Source organism: Vipera berus, assembly GCF_964194415.1.
Source record: "Vipera berus genome assembly, chromosome: 5".
NCBI classification, from domain to species: Eukaryota; Metazoa; Chordata; class Lepidosauria; order Squamata; family Viperidae; genus Vipera; species Vipera berus.
This window is the reverse complement of record NC_138207.1, coordinates 17,347,738-17,368,154: the sequence shown is the minus strand read 5'-3', so window position 1 is coordinate 17,368,154 and position 20,417 is coordinate 17,347,738. Positions and strand designations below refer to the sequence as shown.

General features: G+C 40.7%; 1 protein-coding gene across 1 annotated transcript in view; it reads right to left on the bottom strand.

Moving 5' to 3' along the window:
• The window catches only part of SLC7A14 (solute carrier family 7 member 14), a gene marked incomplete at both ends in the record, with an annotated part of 36,136 nt that extends 16,552 nt beyond the window's left edge, over positions 1 to 19,584 (bottom strand). Inside the window, 3 exons of the mRNA XM_081329885.1 lie at positions 3,126 to 3,343; positions 4,170 to 4,406; positions 19,284 to 19,584. Of these exons, the coding sequence (XP_081186011.1) occupies positions 3,126 to 3,343; positions 4,170 to 4,406; positions 19,284 to 19,584 (756 nt within the window). The remainder of the gene's footprint in view (positions 1 to 3,125; positions 3,344 to 4,169; positions 4,407 to 19,283) is intronic.
• Positions 19,585 to 20,417: the final 833 nt, after the last annotated feature.

The following is a 20,417-nucleotide window of genomic DNA, read 5'->3' as shown; positions in this document are numbered from 1 at the left end:
TCTTTATGTTAAGTTTCAACCCAACTTTTGCACTCTCCTTCTTCACCCGCAACAAGAGGCTCTTTAGTTTTTCTTCACTTTCTGCCATTAGATGTGGAACCATGGGATGCCGCAAATGGATACAAATGGATGTGTTCCAGTTGCCAAGTGTTCAAAATTTGGTCATGTGACTAACAAGGGCACAGCCGTTGGAAGTTCAAATCCAGATCATAAGTAACTTTCTGGGGGTTTATTGTAACTTTGAACGGCTGCTAATGCAACTGGTCATAAGTCAAGGCCTACCTGTATTTCAAATGCACCCATTTATGGTCAGCTTGGATTTGGATTATTGCAGATTATGAGCATGCTGCAAAATATCCATATTACACTTCTGCTTTGTGGCTTGTATGGTTACCAATAAAGTTCTGATTTTACGGTTTTTTAAAATTAATTTATAATATAAAATACAAAAGCGTAAAAGCAAATAGCAGGAAAAAACAGGAGGTAAAGGAAAAGTGTAGAAAAGGAGGGAGAAAATTTAAAAAAAGGAATTGACTTCTAATAAATTTCCAAGTGTAATTCAAGGTGCTGGCTATCACATATAAAGCCGTTTATGGCATAGGGCATGGTTACCTCAGGGATCGTCTGTCTTCTGTAGTTTTGCTCATCCTTTACAAACTGGCCGAGCCAGCTTGCTCCAAGTCCCATACATTAAATAGTGTCACCTGATAGGACTCAGAGGATGGATCTTCTCTTTCATAGTTCCTGTCCCTTCGAAGGATATTTCCTTACCACTCCCCAAGTTTTGTATGGCCCCCCCACAGGAGGGCTTTGGGGTTATGAGGGGTAATGGATCCCTTGGGGGATATTTGTTAGAAGTTGCATCATTTTCCCCGCCATTTTCTCTTTATATTGTTTTTGTTGCATTGGTTTGAATGGTTGATATTGTACACTGCTCAGAACTGTGATGGAGCTGGCCAACCTACACATTTAATAATTACAGATAATCCTCGACTTGCAACAGTTCATTTAGTGACTGTTCAAAGTTACAATGGCACTGAAAAAAGTGACTCATGACTGTTTTTTCCTACTTATGACCATTGCAGCATTCCCATGGTCACATGATCACAATTCAGACGCTTGGCAACTGACTCATGCTTATGATGGCTGCAGTGTCCTGGCGTCACGTGATCACCTTTTGTGATCTTCTGACAAGCAAAGTCAGAAGATCACAAAAGCCAGATTCACGTAAATAACCGTGTTATTAATTTAACAACTGGGGTGATTCACTTAGCAACCGTGGCAAGAAAGGTCATTAAATGGGGCAAAACCTACTTGGCAAATGCCTCACTTAGCAACAGAAATGTTGGGCATAATTGTGCTCGTAAGTCGAGGACTACCTGTACACAAATAAATTCCTATCATCCCCAAACTCTGGATGTATTAACCAAAGTTGGTAGGTTCTACAGTCCAAGCAACCTCTGGAAGTCAGCTATGGTCTTTCTAGCAATGCTGTGAAATGTATTATGGCTAGGGACCTCACTGACTCCTACTGATAGAAGCAAGCATTTCAATCTCTGAAGCTCCCAACTCTTTGGAGAATATACTGAAGGCACAAGGGATGCTGCAACTCTTAAATGAATCCCCATGGAGGGATGAACAGCACAATAACATAAAACCTAACAAACAGTTTGGAAAAAATCTACCTGCAATTGAAAGAAATGTAATTGTTCCACAGTCCAATGTGTTTTGGACTCAAATGGACCTTCAGGGCATTGTGCCCACAATACAGACTCAGGCATGGTGGCTCTTGAGTCCAAAAGGTTAACCGGACATCACTATTTTTATATTTCATTGAAACAACCAAATTAAAATGAACAGGTGGAAGGGAGGCTCTGTGAACATGGAAACATGCATAGTTTGGATTATGCTTTGCAAAATATTGCCTCTGTCTCATTACTGACAGGTTAAAGGTGTATATCTATTCATCCCAGGACACCTTAGGATATTCTAGTACAGATCCACATCCAGCTACAAAATATTGTGATTGTTATTCCATTATATTTAAAAAAAGAAATGGGATATAAGCTGAATGACAAATAAGCCACTTCTAGTGTACCCCAAACCCTTCAGCAGCCTAATTTCTAGAGGAAATGCTTTTTTTTTTAAAAAAAAAAATGTTATTATTGGGCAATTCAGACTCTAATGAAGATATTTGTTATCTAAATGTGATCATGGTGAATGACACCTGTACTCATTAATTCTTCCATTATGTCAACTTTCAAAACGGAGTTTGTTCTGCTTGTTTTTCTAAATAAAAATCTATCCAAAAACCTGTTCTCATGAGGATGTTGAACAGATTTATGCACAATTAACATATTTAGTGTATTTTATTCAGTTAATATTATAAAGATTTTTTTCCTGTTTGTAAATATAAATTTGCAATCTGTTCTACATTGTCCTCTGTATAATTTGAATTATTATGCTTTCTTATAACAAACAAAGCCCTAACATGTATCATTTGTCACATAAAAAGTAAAGGCTCCTTTGAATCAAGTTCAAATCTCAATCATTTCACAAATATGTCCACAGTTTTCTGGAAAAAATAGCAGAAGAGTTTGCTACGCTATCATGAGGGTGTTCCCCCCCCAATTTCCTAGTTTGTCCCTATACTAGGAATTCTCTGATTGTCTCTCACTGATATACTAGCCAATAAGAATTCTGCTTAGGTTCCAAATTCAGACAATCCACACAACTTTACATTAACACCTCAAAAAAGCACCTTCTTCTAATGAAGAATGATGGGGCAGTGATGGGTTTTGTAGCAAAGTCTCCTTAAGTGGCTTATGGCATTTTCATCTAATCAAAACCATTGATAATATGCTGTCAACTACCTTGAGTAGGGGTGTCAAACTTGCAACGTCACATGACATGTCATGACATATCATGACTTTTTTTTGCCATTGCTGGCAATGGGGTGGGTGCAGTTTTGCTATGATGCATCTGACCCGCAGGCCAGCAGTTTGACACCCCTGACCTAGAGCTCTAGTATCATAAAGGTACCAAGGTTGAGAAAAACCATTCTAGAGCTCTATCGCCATTTCCCAATTTTCCTTTTATCAAATTGTCATAAAATGTCCACTCACCCCTGACCATCCAAATGGTAGGAACTGCCCTTCAGCCCAGTATTCTCCATTCACATAGGTAAATCCTGCAATCATGATGAAGATCCACACAGCCAAATTGATCACATTCAACACATTGTTCAATCCTACTGAGTTTTTCACTCCCAAAGCAACTATGATAGTTACAATCACTGCAATAACCAAAGCTAGTAGGTCAGGGTAGGACTCTTCCCCTTTACCTGTGAAAAGAAAAACGATCAGTGATTCCAGAAATCTAGACAGAATCAATTTAATGGCAGAGAAAATGACTTGTAAGAAGATTTCACTCTAGGCCAGGGTTCTTCAAACTTGGCCCTTTTATGACTTGTGGACTTCAACTCCCAGAATTCCTCAGCCAGCGTGCCTGGCTGAAGAATTCTAGGACTTGAAGTCCACAAGTCATAAAAGGACCATATTTGAAGACCCCTGCTCTAGGAATTTGCTAACATGCTAAGCTACACTCATTTACATTTAACAGGACAGCTACATGACAATGAAATCACATAGTTGTCCTCACAGTTTCTCTGTGGGTTTTTCCCCATCTTTCTGTGTGACCCTTAGAAAACTTATTTTTTTTAAAAAAAACCACATGCCCAAACTCCAAGTGTTGTTTAATAATTTTATTTTTCCAGAGGAAAGGACAAAGTGATGCCCTTCCCATGCCATGCACAGAAGTGGGCCACAATAGCAGTTGAATCTTTCTCCAACATTGGTGAGAGGACAATATTCTTTCTGTTGTCGAAAAAGTCAAAAGACTATGTTGAGAGACACAGATACACCATGTCTGGTATATACTTCTCAATCATAAACCTTGCTATCTGAAACATCTGTCTCATTCTGCCCAATATATTGGCAGAATCCTATGTATTTCATAATAACTTGGGGTCTACAAACACTGAAATGGGACCCTTGAAATTATTAGCAGCATCTTGGCATATGTACTTTCCAGCAAGGATTCAGCTGGTTTTCAGAGTCCAAGTAGTATGATCAGGCATCAAAAATAGTTTATATTCAGGACATTCTCACCCAATCCATTCAAAGTCCCAACGCTGTCAATCATCCAGTGACTGATGGTGTGATTGGCCAGGGAGTCAAACATGCTGCTGAGAGCGCTGGCACCAGCTGCTGTGCCAATCAGATATTCGAGGATTAGGTTCCATCCGATAAAAAAAGCGACAAACTCTCCCACCGTCACATAGCTGTAGGTGTAGGCAGAACCTGTTGTTTTTGGTACCCGCACTCCAAATTCAGCATAACAAACCCCTGAGCGGAGACAAGAAATAGAGGCAACCATCAATAATTAGACTGCAGACAGAATAAAGCAAACAAAACTCAAATCCTATCAAATATCCTAACATCTAAAATGTGTATTGCAGAGTAATTCGATTTGGGGAAGTACATGGCATTCTTAAATCAAGTTTTAAATTCTTGTAAGAAAAAGAAGGTAATAATCACACATAGGGATGGTCACTCATGGCCACCTTATCTGAAATCTGGGTTACTTTGAATGTAAATTCTGCTATCTTGCTAGTCTTTCATGTACCTAGAATGCTCCAGTAATGCAAGTGGGGTGAGGCAGCAGGGTGAATGAAATTTTAAGGAGTTGGGGAGCATTTTCTCCAAAACATACCATCTGTACATTATTGGCCTGCAAATACTCCCCTGAATATGATTTGGCATTCAAAAGCACATGGGGTCACAAATAGCCATTTCTTATACAAAATAATGCCATAAACGTTTAAAGCATTATGATTATGCTAAATTATATATCTACTCTTCTGATAATACTCTCCACTGCCCCATTGCTCCCCAAATTAGTTTTTTGGGACTTTTCTCCAATAATAAGATGGAATTGCAGCAATTTTATTTTACCCGTTCTTGCAATAAGGCCACTGAGTGTATTAAATGGTGCAGACGTTAATGGTTCCTTATAGTATAAGCTCGTATTGCCAAAGACCTGGTACATCTCAATCTCTTTTTAAATGTACTCTTGGAAATAACCGTTTTCAAAGGGATATTTGAGACTTTTATTTCTATCAATGGTGTTCAGGGACAAAGGAGTTTGAGCAAGAGAAGAAAACAAAACAAAAACCCCCACCAATTCACATCACCTCTCACCCACAGCTGACCCTGCAAACACTGGCTTGCATATAAAGTAATATTCAAAGATGATTAAAAATGCATGCAGCCTACAAATGCAAGGGAAGAACAGTGTCTGAAAGATTTATGAAACAGATGCCATAGGTGTTCAGTTCCAAGCTTTGACTTGTTATGAGTCAAAAATGAAGTTGGCTACTAACTTTTGGCTGTGGGGAAATAAGGTTTAATGAAAGATGTACCTTATCTGGGTGCATAATCAAAACAGGATTGGATCTAGTTGGTGCTGTGATGGAAGGCTAAAAAGACAAAAGAAATGCACGGGAGTAGGGTTACCAAACTCCCTTCTGCAATGTTGCTGAGAAAATTATGTGGATGATACGGTTACTAAAATTCAGTGCTCTTTAAGAAGAAACTACGGGGCTGGTTAGAGTTTTTGTATGAAACATTTGCATGCAAGTAGTCCTCAACTTATGATCACAATTGTGTCCAAAATTTCTGTTGCTAAGACAGTTGATAAGTAAGTTTTATGTAGGAAATGACCAGGCTGAGCCTGAGGGAGGGGTCAAAGGCATCATCAGTCTTGAGTCCCTTCACACCCACAAGAGATCTAAGTCCAGCTCTCCGTGAATTCCTTATCTACCACCAAATTGCTTTGACCTTTAGTAGTTCAGATTCTTGTAGAAGAAGCTTAAGCTTACAATAAATAAATATTATTGTAATGATAAATTACGATAAATCTGTATATCCATTTGAACTGCCTGGATCTCCTGATTTCCCTGGCTCCTTTTGCCCCATTTTATGACCTTTCTTGCTAGAATTGTTAAGTGAATTACTGTAGTTGTTCAGTTAGTAACATGGTTATTAAGCGAATCCGGCTGCCCCATTGACTTTGCTTGTCAGCAGTTCTCAAAGAGTGATCACAAGATCCCAGGACATTGTAACTGTCATAAATACAGTACATGGCAGTTGCCAAGTGTCCAAATTTTGATCATGTGACCATGGGGAAGCTGTAGCTGTCATGAGTGTGAAAAAAATGGCCATAGGTCACTTCTTTTAACATGTCATCATAACTCTGGTTACTAAATGAATGGATGTAAGTCGAGGACTACCTGTAAACTTCTCTCCCTCAAAAGCTCTGCTCCAAAAGGTACAAGAAATGGCCTCCAGGAGAAAATCCATGCCTGTCCGATCCTTTTGGAAAGGCAGACTGAAAGAGAGAGCTGCAAAGACCTTTCAGCTCACCCAACAATTACCGGTACTCAAAGTTCATAGGTTGCACAAATAATGAATAAGTAGTCAAACCAATTTACCAGATAACTATAAATAAACAGTTCCATTCCACCTGAGGGTATCAGGCACAACCCATATTTTAGCAAATACTTGGCATCTGGAAGACATTGACAATATTGGACTAATTTTGTGCACTCTCAATTAAAGGTGTTGACACCATCATCTTGATCTTTATCATCGCCATGGCTGACCACGCACATGGCTAGAGAAGTGGAAAGACCTGATACGCTTGGGATCAAAAGTTCAAGCCAGCAGAAATAACAGAACAGAAACATTTTCCTCTCCGTAAGAAAAAGATGGTGGGAGGCCGTTCCAGAAAAGTAGCTTCTGAGCAGAGATCTAAAATTAGTAAGAGACATGACCTCATGTGAGTCTAATGACAAATGGAAAAAAAATTAAAGCAGATTTCCTCTGGATGCCTTCGGATGTTAATTTAAAAATTGAATCACAAGTCCATTAGAAGTAGGGAGGGATGAGGCTGATCTGGAGGCACTGCGATGAGGATAAAAAGGAGAGAAGGAGAAAACAAGGCAGTCCTTCCTAATGTGCTTTTTTCATATCTGTCATTTACCTACATTTGCCAGTAGCCACCAGCCATAAATGCCATTTAACTAATAGCACTCAACCTCTAAAAAGAGGTCCGAAAAACTGTACTGAAATAAGAGGGGGAAAGAGAAAAATTAGTCGGTAACCAGGACCAAAGTCTTTCGAGCTTTTGGACTTGTGCTGGAGCGCATCCTCAGGGAATTTCTCTCTAGCAGTGTGCTTTGGGCTATTTTTGTGTGGTATTTATATGGTGCCTGTATGTGTGTGGCTTTTTAGTAGTTGATTGGGGTGTTGATGGCTGGCTATTGACTCTTGGTTTTCTTGTGCTGCCAAGCTCTCGCCTCCTAAGTACTTGATAAGCTGGTGGTAAATCAGCACTCCTGTTAACTATGAGTGGTCCCTTTCCCAGGCTTCAATCACTTCCCTGGCTGTTTTTGTGCCTGTTCATCCAACGATCTTAGTAGCCGCAAAATTGAACATATGTCCTTGTTCATTGCAATGTGAGGGTACTAATGAGTTTGGGTCTCCTCGTCTGACTGCTTGCTTGTGTTCTTGCAATCTGGTGGTTAGCTTCCTCTCTGTCTGTCCTACAAGGTCACAGGGGCAATCCATGTAGGGGATCCAGTAGGTTACATTGGAAATACAGGTAGTCCTTGACTTACGACCCAAAACTGAGCCCAAAATTTTTGTTGCTAAGTGAAACATTTGTTAAGTGAATTTTGCCCCATTTTACAACCTTTCTCGCCACAGTTGTTAAGTGAATCACTTGCAGTTGTTAAATTAGTAACAAGGTTGCTAAGTGTATCAGGTTTCCCCACTGACTTTGCTTGCAAGAAGGTTGCAAAAGGTGATCACATGACCCTGGGTCACTGCAATGGTCATAAACGTGAGTCAGTTCCCAAGCATCTGAATTTTGATCCCATGACCAAGGGGATGCTACAATGGTTGTGAGTGTGAAAAACAGTCATAAGCCATTTTTTTTCAGTGCCCTTGTAACTTTGAACGGTCACTAAACGAAGTGTTGTAAGTCAACAACTGTATCTCCCACCTCCAAGCAATCTTTGCAATGCCTAATTTACCACACACGGAATAGCCCAAAGAGTAGCCCAAAGCACACGCTCTGCTAGAGATAAATTCTGAGGATGGGCTCCAGCACCAGTCCGAAAGCTCAGAAGACTAAGCCTCTAGTCCTGGTGCCCAACCCAGACTGGATCCTGTGTAACATTAACCCGGGACACATATATTTGCCTTCATTTGTGAAGAATTCTGTTGTCTATTACTAAAAAAGGCAAATGTATTTAAAACAATTATCTTCTTACAGAGCAAAAATATACTTTGACTTCTGTTAGAAGTCCAGTTTCCTCACCTGCTGTGTAAAACAGGAGGTCTATACAACCTAATACCTGGATGCCAGGTATTATGTGCAAGAAATCCAATTATTCTGCAACCAAGTAATTCGGTGTTATGTGAAAGGAATACAGCTTTTGATTATTGGTCTGTCTATTCAGCATTCATGTGGGCTGCAAAGGTTTGTTCCATTTTATAAAAAAAAAACAACAGCAGAGCTTCCAACAAGGGACTCTAATGGGACTCTGTAATGTTCTTTCAAATTAGGAGCAGATTTGTTCAATTTGGCGTAATTCCTTTTTCTTTTTTTAACAAAATCTAAACAGACCCTCAGATCATTTGGTTGGAAATGGAAATTGGACCATTTACATTCTTTCCCTGTCTCAAATCATAAGCAATCACAAAAACATGGTTGGTATGATAATCAGTGTGATAATATTCGGGGACAATAAACACAGCTGCATATTTAGTTGTTTTTTTTTATCGAGCTGGCTATAACTTTAAAAAATCCTGGCTCTTTAGAGCATTTTCCCCCTAATCTTTTCCTGGCTCTATGCATCTAAAATCAAACCTGCTTGGCAAAAGGTGTTTTATTGAATATTGGTCATAGCATCTTATCATGCAGCTATGTTCTAGATGTTATGTTTATTTATATTTCTTCAACTCTTAGAGCCATTTGTCCCCACTTTGACAGTTTCTTTCTTTGAAAGTCCTGTATTAGACAAACTGCAAGGCGAGAAGACAGGGACTCCAATTTCCATCCACATTTGTCAGCTATTAAAGGAACACACGGCTTAGCCAATATTTCATTAGATTGGGCACCTGCTACTTTATAATTTCTCTTGTGCAATGCATGTATGCATAAATAAATCTCTGCAGTTTACTGTATTTTCCAGCAGTTCCCTTCAATCTGATGAAAGAGGATTTAATTGAAATTAATTCATGTAACATCCTCCCTGATTGAATGCTGATTAATATAATACAACAATATTAATGGATGTTATGTGTACACAGTATGTGTTAATCTTTTTTTCCCAGAACATTTTTTTTTCTTTTCAACATCTTGTTTGTGGTGGGGTTTTTCCCCCCCCCCTTGTTTTGTTTCTTGCTGTAATATTTTGCTGTTTTATATTTTAACTTTCCTTGAATAAACTAAATATTATTGCAAAAAGAGAAAATTCAATTGGGCCAGGCTATTTACAGAGCTTTCTTTTCCCCCCCATTATTTTTTATTGACTCACCAGATCGGGCAGAGACAGCATGCTCTGAGTCCCCTCAATTAAACAATATCATCTTGTTGGACCCAAGAATCATATCTTCTCCATGGTAGCGCTTGATATGTTTTATGATTGGAAGGTGTCATTTATCTGGGGCACCTGGGTTATTGTTTAATTTAATTTAATTTAATTTAATTTAATTTAATTTAATTTAATTTAATTATTTTATTTAATTTAATTTAATTTAATTTAATTTAATTTAATTTAATTTAATTTAATTTAATTTAATTTAATTTAATTTAATTTAATTTAATTTATATACCGCCCTTTCCCAAAGGACTCAGGGCGGTTTACAGGGTATATATAAAAAAATCAATACAAAATTAAGAGCAATTTAAAAAGATTAAACTAAGTCCCTGAAAAAATATAAAACCCCAGTTAAAACCCCCAATTAAAACTCAGCCTGGGAAGTTGTTGTGTGGGAAGTCAGTCCTTCCCCCCAGAGAAGGAAATATTTAAAAGGCAGAATATTATATTTCCTCAAAGGATCTTAAAAAGGCAGAAAAGCATGCCCAGTTTTTCTTAATAGCCCCAAGTCTCCCTCCCCCAAGCAGAAACCAGCTCTGTAGAAATGCAGATGTGATAATCCTTTCAGAAAGACGCACCAGGAAGCTTAGAGCTGATGGGATTAGAAAGATAAAGATCCCTAGAGCTAATAACAATCACCCCAAAAAATCCAACACAGGACATAGCTATCAGCCCCAGCCTCAGGGAAGTAGGATATGACCTTTAGGACATAATAGGATTAACCCACCACCATCAGAATACCAGAAAGCACATTGAACCTCAGGTCAATGCCACAAGAACAACTTCAAACACAAAAGCCCAAGAAGGTATAAAAACCCACCACTCCTTGTTCCATGTAGTCAACTTTCCCAGAGCCCTTTGTCTGGCTCTGCTCTTCAATAAACTACAACTTTCTTTCTAAAGCAGTCTCCATTTTGTTTATTCCCGGCTTGGAATGGACCCTGATGAAGATTTTTCTTTCAACAATTTGGCACTCAGAATGGGACTTCAAGTTGGATTTTAATTTTTGCACCCCACCCAGAGTCAATATTATGAGATAGAAGACCATATAAAACAAACAAGTAACAGACAAGTTTTTTTCAAAGAGGAGGAGGAGGAGGAGGAGGAGGAGGAGGAGGAGGAGGAGGAGGAGGAGGAGGAGGAGGAGGAGGAGGAAGAGAAGATTTTTTGGTAAAATCATCCTAGGTAGACTGATGTGTTTTTATACCTGTGGGGTTTCAAGACAGGCAAGGAATGTGTGTGAATGCCTTGTCTTTCATGAAATAAGCATCTCTTTGCAAGTCAGTGGCCTCTTTGAATTTCTACAGGACTATTTAATCTCAAGGAATAGAACATAAAGGAACTACACTGGGGCTTTATCTTATTGTGGGCAGCCACCACAGTTGAGCATGAGGAGTTGGATAAGAGAAAATGAAACCAGCAGTTACATCTTCTCATGTAATCTCAGAAAGAGAATTTTGAACAGGAAGTCCCTCAAACATAAGGTACAAAAACAAAACTTTCTTTTGCAGGGGAAGAACATGGCTGAGAAATTAATTTCAAGGTAGATTTTAAGCAAAATCTGAATTCTCACTGAACTAGGTTTGCCGGTTTCTACCTGTGTCCATTAATATTTTTCATTCAAGGCAGCAACTTTCCTTAAAGCAGTAAACCTGAGAGTGGAAGTGAAGTAGCATACAATTTAGGCTCCATTTTAGGAGACCCCATGGGATTGAAATTTGTGGAATTTGTGGTTGCTTCAGTGCTGCCACACTACTAAGTCACCACCAGAAGTTCAATATACCTCTGGAGGCTGGATAGACCAACCTTTCCTTTGGTTGCTGGAAATCAGATAGACTGTTCCTGCCCTCTGGAGACACGTAGACAGTCCCACCATTAGCTGCCAGAGGACAATCAACTTCAGTCATTTGACAGAATGACAGAAGTCACTTCCACACACCCACACCCTTTTGTTTTGGTCATTGTGTTTCTTTGTGTAGGTAAGGAAATATCTCTGAAACAATGACCTGCTGTGTCACCAATTATTTAGTCTATTCTAAATAAAGCAGATTGGCTCATTCATGGTGAATAAAGATCAGCTCCCTGCTCTATGACAGCCAGCTAGATGGGAAAAAATACTTTGCTTTCATCCCTTTTTTATAGTAATTCTCTCTTCACTATTCACATTTCATATTTCCCATTAGCATTTTCTCTAGACAAGGGGATGGAGAAGAAACCTGACATGGCTTTTCAGAGGAGATATACTGGAATATAGGATATATGCACAATAGTTTTTCCCCCCCCAAAAATGCAGGATTAAGGGTCAGACAAGCTGTAGTCTGCATGCCAATTGTGATGTTTTGACGGGGATAATACACAAACCAGCACAGAGAACACCAAAAACCTCAAAATGAGTCTTTCTCCATAATATTTCTTTTTCACAGCCAATGCACCTCCAAGCGCCAATTTTTCAGTCTTTCCTTTATTCAGAGAGAGAGAAAAGACGTTACCTCTTCACCTGATCCTATGAATTAAGTGGTTTCATTGCAAGAAATTTTAACTGAGTTGAATATGACATCCAATAACTTCTTTGCTCAAAAATCAGGTGAAAGAAAAATAATATGTTTTAGGTTCCCTGGGGAAACCATCAAAGAGTTGTTTTGATAGTTAACATTCAAAAATATGACTCTGGTTTCTTCTTCAGAGTGTTTACAAAACCTACTCAGGAATAATTACATTTTTGCTAATACTGTGTGTCCCCAGTTTGCAAAACCTTCAAAAGCAACTTTGCAGTTAACACCTTATTTGCTATTAATGTTCATTTTTAGACAATACTCTTCCTAAGTGTAAGAACTGCATTTGAGGCTCAGTCAAAAGTAATCTTTATTTTGGGGGGATTTGGGTGCTATCTTAGCTTGGTTGTTTCGTAGACCTTTCATTACCCAAATAGGTAACATCATCAGTGCTAGATGTTACCTAGTTGGTTAATGAAACATCTGCAAGAAAAGAGCCAAGCTCAAAGATCACCAAGGATTCCACAGATCAACTTGGAGCTTCATATATTCTCTTCTCATTTGTATTTGTATTTCATCTCTGACACTTGAAGTAGCTGCTGTATAATAATGAGAGAACATCTAGGCCACTTTTCACTTACTCATTATTCCTAGTGTTGAACATGAAAGAGTTTTTAACATTTCTTATGGAAAATTTCAATTTCTTCCTCTAAGAGGTTGTCTCCTTTCCTTTTTCTCAGATAAGTTTGGGAACTGAAGAAGTGTAAATTGTAACTGCATGTACATAAAATCTGCACTTGTTCTAAGATCAATGAAGTTTCGTCTTAGCACTTTTGCTTCCTATAGAACAACCCCATGGTTAATCAGAAAAACAGTGCACTTTCAACTATACATTGCACCATAATCCTCTCTCAGTAAAAGCACCATTAAATCTGGAATTAAAAGCTTGATTATAAAATTTCAATTTGATATTGGGGTGCCTCTTAAAATCTAACAATACATTTCACAGCCATGCTTTTGATCCAGTGGATGAAAAAAGGAATGCAATGGTCTGAAATGGAAGGTGATTCCATTAATTCTTCCAAGAATCAGAAGAAAGACAGTATTGTATGTTGTTTTTGTTATCAATTGGTTGACAGTTCTATTGTTATGGGATCCTTAAGTTATTGCTGTCATTATCTATGTTGTGACAATTTGATACTGACTCTATTAGGGACATTTTAAAATAACTGTGAATGTTTCAAGTGCATTGAAGATTTTTAATTGTACAGGTGATGTTTTAAATTGGAGGCTTTTGCAGAATGGTTGGTATACAAAAGATACAGAGATTGGCAGATGTATTTCCGGAGCTCAGCCATGAACCTCCACGAGACATGTACTCAGCATCAGCCTGAAAAGGGTTTGTCCTTTCAGAACTGAACTCTGTTAAGTTCAGTTAGAGAAGTTTTGCTCAAACGATATACAAGTAAGTGTGTCCTCATAGTGACACTGACTGTACTTTGGTTGAAACAGCCCAGTCATGTGCTTTAGTAACTACAAGACAGGATCATCCTATTCTTTCAGGTATTCTTTATTGTAGCTGGACTCACATAATTCTTCTCTTCCTTTTTTTTTAGTTTTGACTTAAGAAGTTGTGTAAAACCAGTCTTTCTTTGTGTTTTGTAATTTACAATTCATGCTAGGTATAGCGTGAACTTCATAGGAATCTCAGTCTTCATATTGTGGCCTTGAGCAACAATAAAATTCAGTGGCAAAAACAGTGCTGTGATTGTTAGCTTATTTTTCCTAGAATGAATAGACAAAATGGATGTGTTAAGCCGCTAAGCCTTTGTGAGACTTAGCACATCCATTTCTATCTTTAAAAGCCTTAATCTCCAAATCCACAATTTTTCTACTCAGTATATCATGAGATCTATCCCAATAATACTGTAAAAGAAGAAGAAGAAGAAGAAGAAGAAGAAGAAGAAGAAGAAGAAGAAGAAGAAGAAGAAGAAGAAGAAGAAGAAGAAGAAGAAGAAGAAGAAGCAGCAGCAGCTCAGGATGAGAAAGTCTGCTCATCCCTGCTTTATTGAATAATCACAATGAGTTATTGTTACATGAGTTTCCACCTATTATTGCCTGATCCACAAACCACAATTAAAACAAATATTAATTTGATGGGCAAATCCTGAAAATGTCTCAAGAAGAGCATTATCCTTTCCAGGGTTTAGAATTATCTTGTTCTTATCACCAGTCTAGCTTGATAGCACAATTTGTTTTCCTGATATAATATCTGGACTCTTACATCCCACAGGGTCACTTATTAATGAGAAACTGAGAAATCAATTTACTTTCCTACAAGAAGCAGATGTGCAAAGGGGGCCTGCCATTTGGAACAAGTGAAAAAAGCAAATCTGCCAGATGAGCGTTCTACCTTATTTTGCTTGGTAGTCTTCTCATATCTATCCCAGCTAATTTCTAATAAGAATTCTAGCCTCAAAAAAGAGTGCAAAATCCATTTCCATGCACAAAGGCAGTAAAAAAAAGAATAAAAAAACTAATGGATTTTACATGTAGCACACCAGTCTTTAGAGAGTAGTCTTTATTTTTTTTAAAAAAAACATTAGATGAAACATTTTATTATAGTGGCATTTATCGTTAATGTTTTATTTACAGATGCAATGCATTAGTAGTTGCTATCATACTATACAAAAGCTCTTTTCAGTGTGGCTTGCTTTTCTTTTTTACCTGTATGAATAGCAGAAGTACATGGGCACATCTTTTAACATTTAATCATGTCTTGCAAATGAAGGCATTGTATACCACCAAATCTGGGACACCTAAGCCGTGTAAACTTGTTGGATTGGATCAGAAGTCTATCTGGATTGCTAGCAGTTCAAGGTATGGATACTACCACTGTCCTCTCCTTGATGTCTCTCTGATGAATCTATATTTTCAGGCTAATAACTGTTGTGTAGTGGGTCCGACGCAAGGAAGAGATGCCAGCCGGTGTGTGAGTTCAGCTCTTTATTGGATGGGGGGTAGCGAACTGGGGAATGAGGGTTACCTGGCCTCCTTAAATACCTAGCCAGGTAAGCAGACAGCCAATGGGGTTGGCTCTAGGTTTCCCGCCGAAACTGGGTTTCCTGCCAAAACCGTTCAGGCCAACGCCCCCTGGTGGCTGTTGCTATGCAGGTGCCTGCATACATAACACCCCTCCCCCCTTAGAGAAGAACCACATAACAATGAAACAACTTGCAACTAACTATAACTATATACACTATGTGTCAATAATAAAAAAACAATGCAACTGTGTAAGGGTCATTTGCACACATAGTCCGACAGGTAGGCAGGTGTCCTGTGGGGCCGGGTGGACCGTCTGGGTGTGGCTTGGCCCTGGGCTTGGACAGCTGGTTCCTGGGGCCTCTGTGCTGGGTTGAACAGAACTGGGTTCAGGAGGCCCTCCTCCTCTGGTTCCTGCTCTGTGTTGTTTCCGGTTGGGCTGGCCTCTCCTGGGGTGTGGCTCTCCAGTTGGGCGTGTGTGCTCAGGGACCCTTCTTCTGAGCTGGTCGATGTGTCGCCTTATGTGTCTGTCCCCCTCCACCCCCACAATGTAGGAGAGGGGTCCAGTTATCTCAACCACTGTTCCTGGAACCCATGGATGCCCTGCCCCATAGTTCCTCGCCCAGACCAGGTCCCCCACATTGAGAACTCTGTGTGCTGGTGATGATGGCGATGAAGACGATGATGATGATGCTGATGGTGGTGGTGACCTAACTGTCTCGGCTGCTACCCGGTCTGGGTGTAAACGGTCCAGCTTGGTGATGAGGCGCCGTCCCAATCGCAGTTCTGCTGGGCTCTTCCCAGTAGCAACGCATGGTGTAGTGTGCTGGGCGAGTAGGAATTTCGCCAGTCTGTGGTGCCAGTCCCTGCTAATGATGCGCCGGAGTGCGTCTTTGGTCGTCCTTACCATCCGTTCAGCTTGCCCGTTGGTCGATGGATGGAAGGGCGTGGAGGTGGCGTGCCTAATCCAGTTCGCCTTCAAGAACGCCTTCGAATGGCGATTCCTCCGGCTGCAGCTTGTGGATCTCCTCTCGGGGGTGGCGGCTACGACAGACCGCGGCTATGTGGCCTGTTTTCTTGCAGGCCCGACACATGGCTGACCGGAACTTGCAGAGGCTGCGCACGTGGTTCCCAATACACTTCTGAGGGTTGGCGGCATTGCTGGGAGGCCTGGGCTTGTCTGGGCATCTGGCTCGCTGGTCGGGGGTCGACTTCCACTGGAGGAGGTCGATGCTCTGGTCGTCCTCCTCTGTGGCAAGTTGTCGGTGGATGCTGGCCGCCTGGCTGCCGGTCCGGGTTTCCTGGCATGCTTGGACGGCCCCGCAGGCCGCTTCGTGGGCTAGGATGGCGTCCTCGGCTTCCTGGAGCGAAACCTCCTCCCTCTCGAACAGGCGCTCTTGCAGCCGCCTGTCTCGTAGGCCGCAAATCAGCCGGTCCCGTAGCCGCTCCTCCAAGTTTGAGAACCTGCAGGTGACGGCGGCTTCTTGTAGGGCGGCGAGGAATTCGGGACCGGTCTCGTCGGGGCACTGGTCCCTTTTTTCGAATTGCGACCGCACGGCCACTTTGCAGCGCCGGGGCTTGAAGTGGGCATTGAGTCTGACCACAAGGTCCCGGTACATGATGGTGTTGATGGCCTCCTGGGTGAACAGGTTTGCGGCGATCTCCAGCAGCGCTGGCCCCCCGATGCAGAGCAGGGCGGCCGCCTTTGTGCCGTCCTCCGAGATCTGATTGAACCGCATGTACAGTTCGGCGTGAGCCAGGTAATGGGCCCATGTCTCGGGGCGGCGGATGTCGAATTTGCGGGGTTGTCCGGCCCTTGCCATCGCGGTGCTGGTGTGGCCTCGGTCGCGGTGTGGTCTCGGTTGCGGATGCGGTGACCGGCGTGGTCCGGTCAGCAGGTCCGGTCGGCTGGCGGTCGTGGGGGAGAAGGAAGGAAAATGCCTTTCCCTTCAGCTTGCGGAGCGCTCCCCGGTGACTTCAGCTCCTTGTCAGCAGCAATCCCATCCTCGTCGCCACTGTTGTGTAGTGGGTCCGACGCAAGGAAGAGACGCCAGCCGGTGTGTGAGTTCAGCTCTTTATTGGATGGGGGTAGCGAACTGGGGAATGAGGGTTACCTGGCCTCCTTAAATACCTAGCCAGGTAAGCGGACAGCCAATGGGGTTGGCCCTAGGTTTCCCGCCGAAACTGGGTTTCCTGCCAAAACCGTTCAGGCCAATGCCCCCTGGTGGCTGTTGCTATGCAGGTGCCTGCATACATAACAATAACTGTTGATAGATCCAACAACAGTATACACATCCAGTCAATTGCTGAGCATGACACTGATTGGTGGAAAACTTCCCTTTGGCCATGGAATTTTTTTTTTTTTTAAATTGACTTTAATCTGGGACTGGACTATGAAACCTGAATTGACCCATATAAAAGAGAGTACACAATTTTTAACTTTTAGAGCAGTGGTTCTCAACCTGTGGTCTGTGGACCCCTGGGGGGGCCAAGATTGTTATCACAGGGGATCTGCAAAAGCTTGAAAAAAGATTATGATTTAAACCTTAAGACTTGGGGGTCCATGGCCAGAAAAGGTATTTAAAGGGGGGCCCTGGTGAAGAAAAGGTTAATAATCACTGCTCTTCTTCTTTTTCAAGATATTGGGGGAGAAAACTCTAATGCTTTTCAGGTGAATAGGGCAGAATTTCAATGAGAGAAGGACAGGGTAGAAATGTTAAGACTTATATTCAGGGGATTAGAATCAGGATATATCATTTATTTATTTATTCATCCATTCGAGATTAATACTACTGCAGTTACAGTATGTGATTCTTGAGAGTATACGTATGAATAAAATATCATGTTATGATTCAAATCATAATGTAAGCATTTAGAACCAATAGTCAACTTTAACCTTAACTAGAGTAGCAATGAAGAATTCCTACAGCATTATCCTAACTAGCTAAAAAGGCTTTTTGGAAGATCTATCTTAACTTACCGGTACTTCCCAAAAGCTAACAGGGAATGGGACAGGTCTAATTTGCAGGAGTAGGCTTTCTACAGCAACAAGACCAGGATGAGTAAACTCTACCTTCTGATCTCAGCCCTCCCTCCCTCCCCCCACCCCAATTTTAAGATTGGAGAAATTCCAAGCACTCTTTACTAGAATGGTCTTATCGGACTTGTTGATTCTAACTGAAGAAGGAGGTCTAAGCATATCTCAGCACCAAGCCAGATGTTTAGTAAATGTACCACATTTATCTAACTGCCCTGAGAACAGCACTTTGCTGCTGAATTTGGCAGTGGGGTGGAACAGAGCAAAAAAGGGATTGGGTGCATATGCCCCATGAACTTTAGAAGTAGTGCCCTATGGAAGTTTTTAGAAAAACTCATAATCAAGAGATCCCAGAGGCATAGAATAGAGAAAGGGAGAAGATTAAAATGATGATGTTGATGATGATAATGATAAAGATGATGATGGCAGGCCATTTAGTTGGAAAGACTCAAGGCAGGGAGTCTTAAATATAGAGTTACGTATTTAAGATAAATGGTCATATAGTAATTCTACATAAATAAATTAGTAAAGAAGAGCAATGGTATATATCCTTCAAATTAAGTGTCTTAAAAAATACAGTATATGGACTAATTTTTCAAAAATAATAGAGGAGGCCTCAAGAAAGGTCTCTGTCACAGAATGATAGAATAATTATGTTGGGAAAAGTATAATATAAAGGTGTAAGTGTAGTGTAGTATAGCCCTTTGGAATCAATTACCGGTTGAGCTCCGGATGGCTCCCGACCTTCGCTCTTTCCGCCGTGATCTGAAAACTTACTTATTTGAACAAGCCGGCCTGGTCTAATGGGTTTGGGGTATTTTAATTTGTAATTTGTAATTATGTATTGTTAGGGCTAGATTAATTTAATCTTATTTTTAATTTTTGTATGTTGTATTTATATTGCCCTGTACACCGCCCTGAGTCCTTTGGGAGAAGGGTGGTATAGAAATTAAATTAAATAAATAAATAAATAAATACTCACCAGACAAGATGGAGGCTACAGCAGCAATGATGAAGGAAACGATGACTCCAGGCCCTGCCATCTCCTTAGCAACTAGGCCAGAAACCACATACATGCCAGTCCCCACACAACTTCCAACACCTAAAGAAACCAAATCCAGGGTTGTGAGTACCTGGGCCAGTTTTGTTCCATGGGTGGTGGTGCCTGTGCCTTCCAGCATGGATTCTACTGGTTTGGTGCGAAGGATTCTTGAGTGCATGGCATACCATGTGGCACCCCACTGGACCCGCCTGGGGTCCAAGTATGAGAAAATACCACTCATTGTGAGGACAACGGCGAGAGGAAAAACACCAGGTTGAATTGCAAAGGTCAATTAATTCCGGGAACAAAACTGAACAGTGTGAATTTTGAAATATAAACAATTCTCTTCGCCAAAGGTCCAAATCAATTCAAAGCCACATCCTTGTTAATCTGAAAAGGAACTTTTCTTACTCTTCTGTGGACACTTCTTCCTTGTAAACTTGCAAACTCCTGGAAGAAGGAAAAAGAAGAAAACAGTGAATGGAAAGCTACAGAGACAGTAGGCTCAAAGGAGGGAGAACTTAAGGAATGCCCGAATATCAATAAAATTGCTAATCATGTGGAAAGATTAAAGTAAGGTTAGTCAATATTTTAGTAGAAGACTGTGTAATTTTGCAGGGGAGGAACCACATCATAGTGCTTTGAGCACAAGGTTCCAGTTTTGATCCCTGGAATTTCCAATGAGAATTGGAAATAACTCAAGTCGTAAATCCTGGAGAATGACAGATCCAGTTGGATCAACATAGTGTCTTAAAATCAGGCATTTCTTACAATCCAATCCACTTACTGTATGTTACAGATTTACAGTGTAGATTTGCTGATGGTAATTTTAGAAGTAACATCTGCCAAAACATTTCTCTCTTTCTTGGGCAAGACAAAGGATATTCAGAATACCTTTGTAAGATGCAGGTACAAAACTAGGTTTGATTTATACATGATGATCATGATGATGACAAGGAGTAGCTGGGGTGGCATAGTGGTTAGAATGCAGTATTGCAGGCTGATTCTGCCCACAGCCAGGAGTTCAATTCTGATCGGCTCAAGGTTGCCTTAGCCTTCCATCCTTCTGAGGTC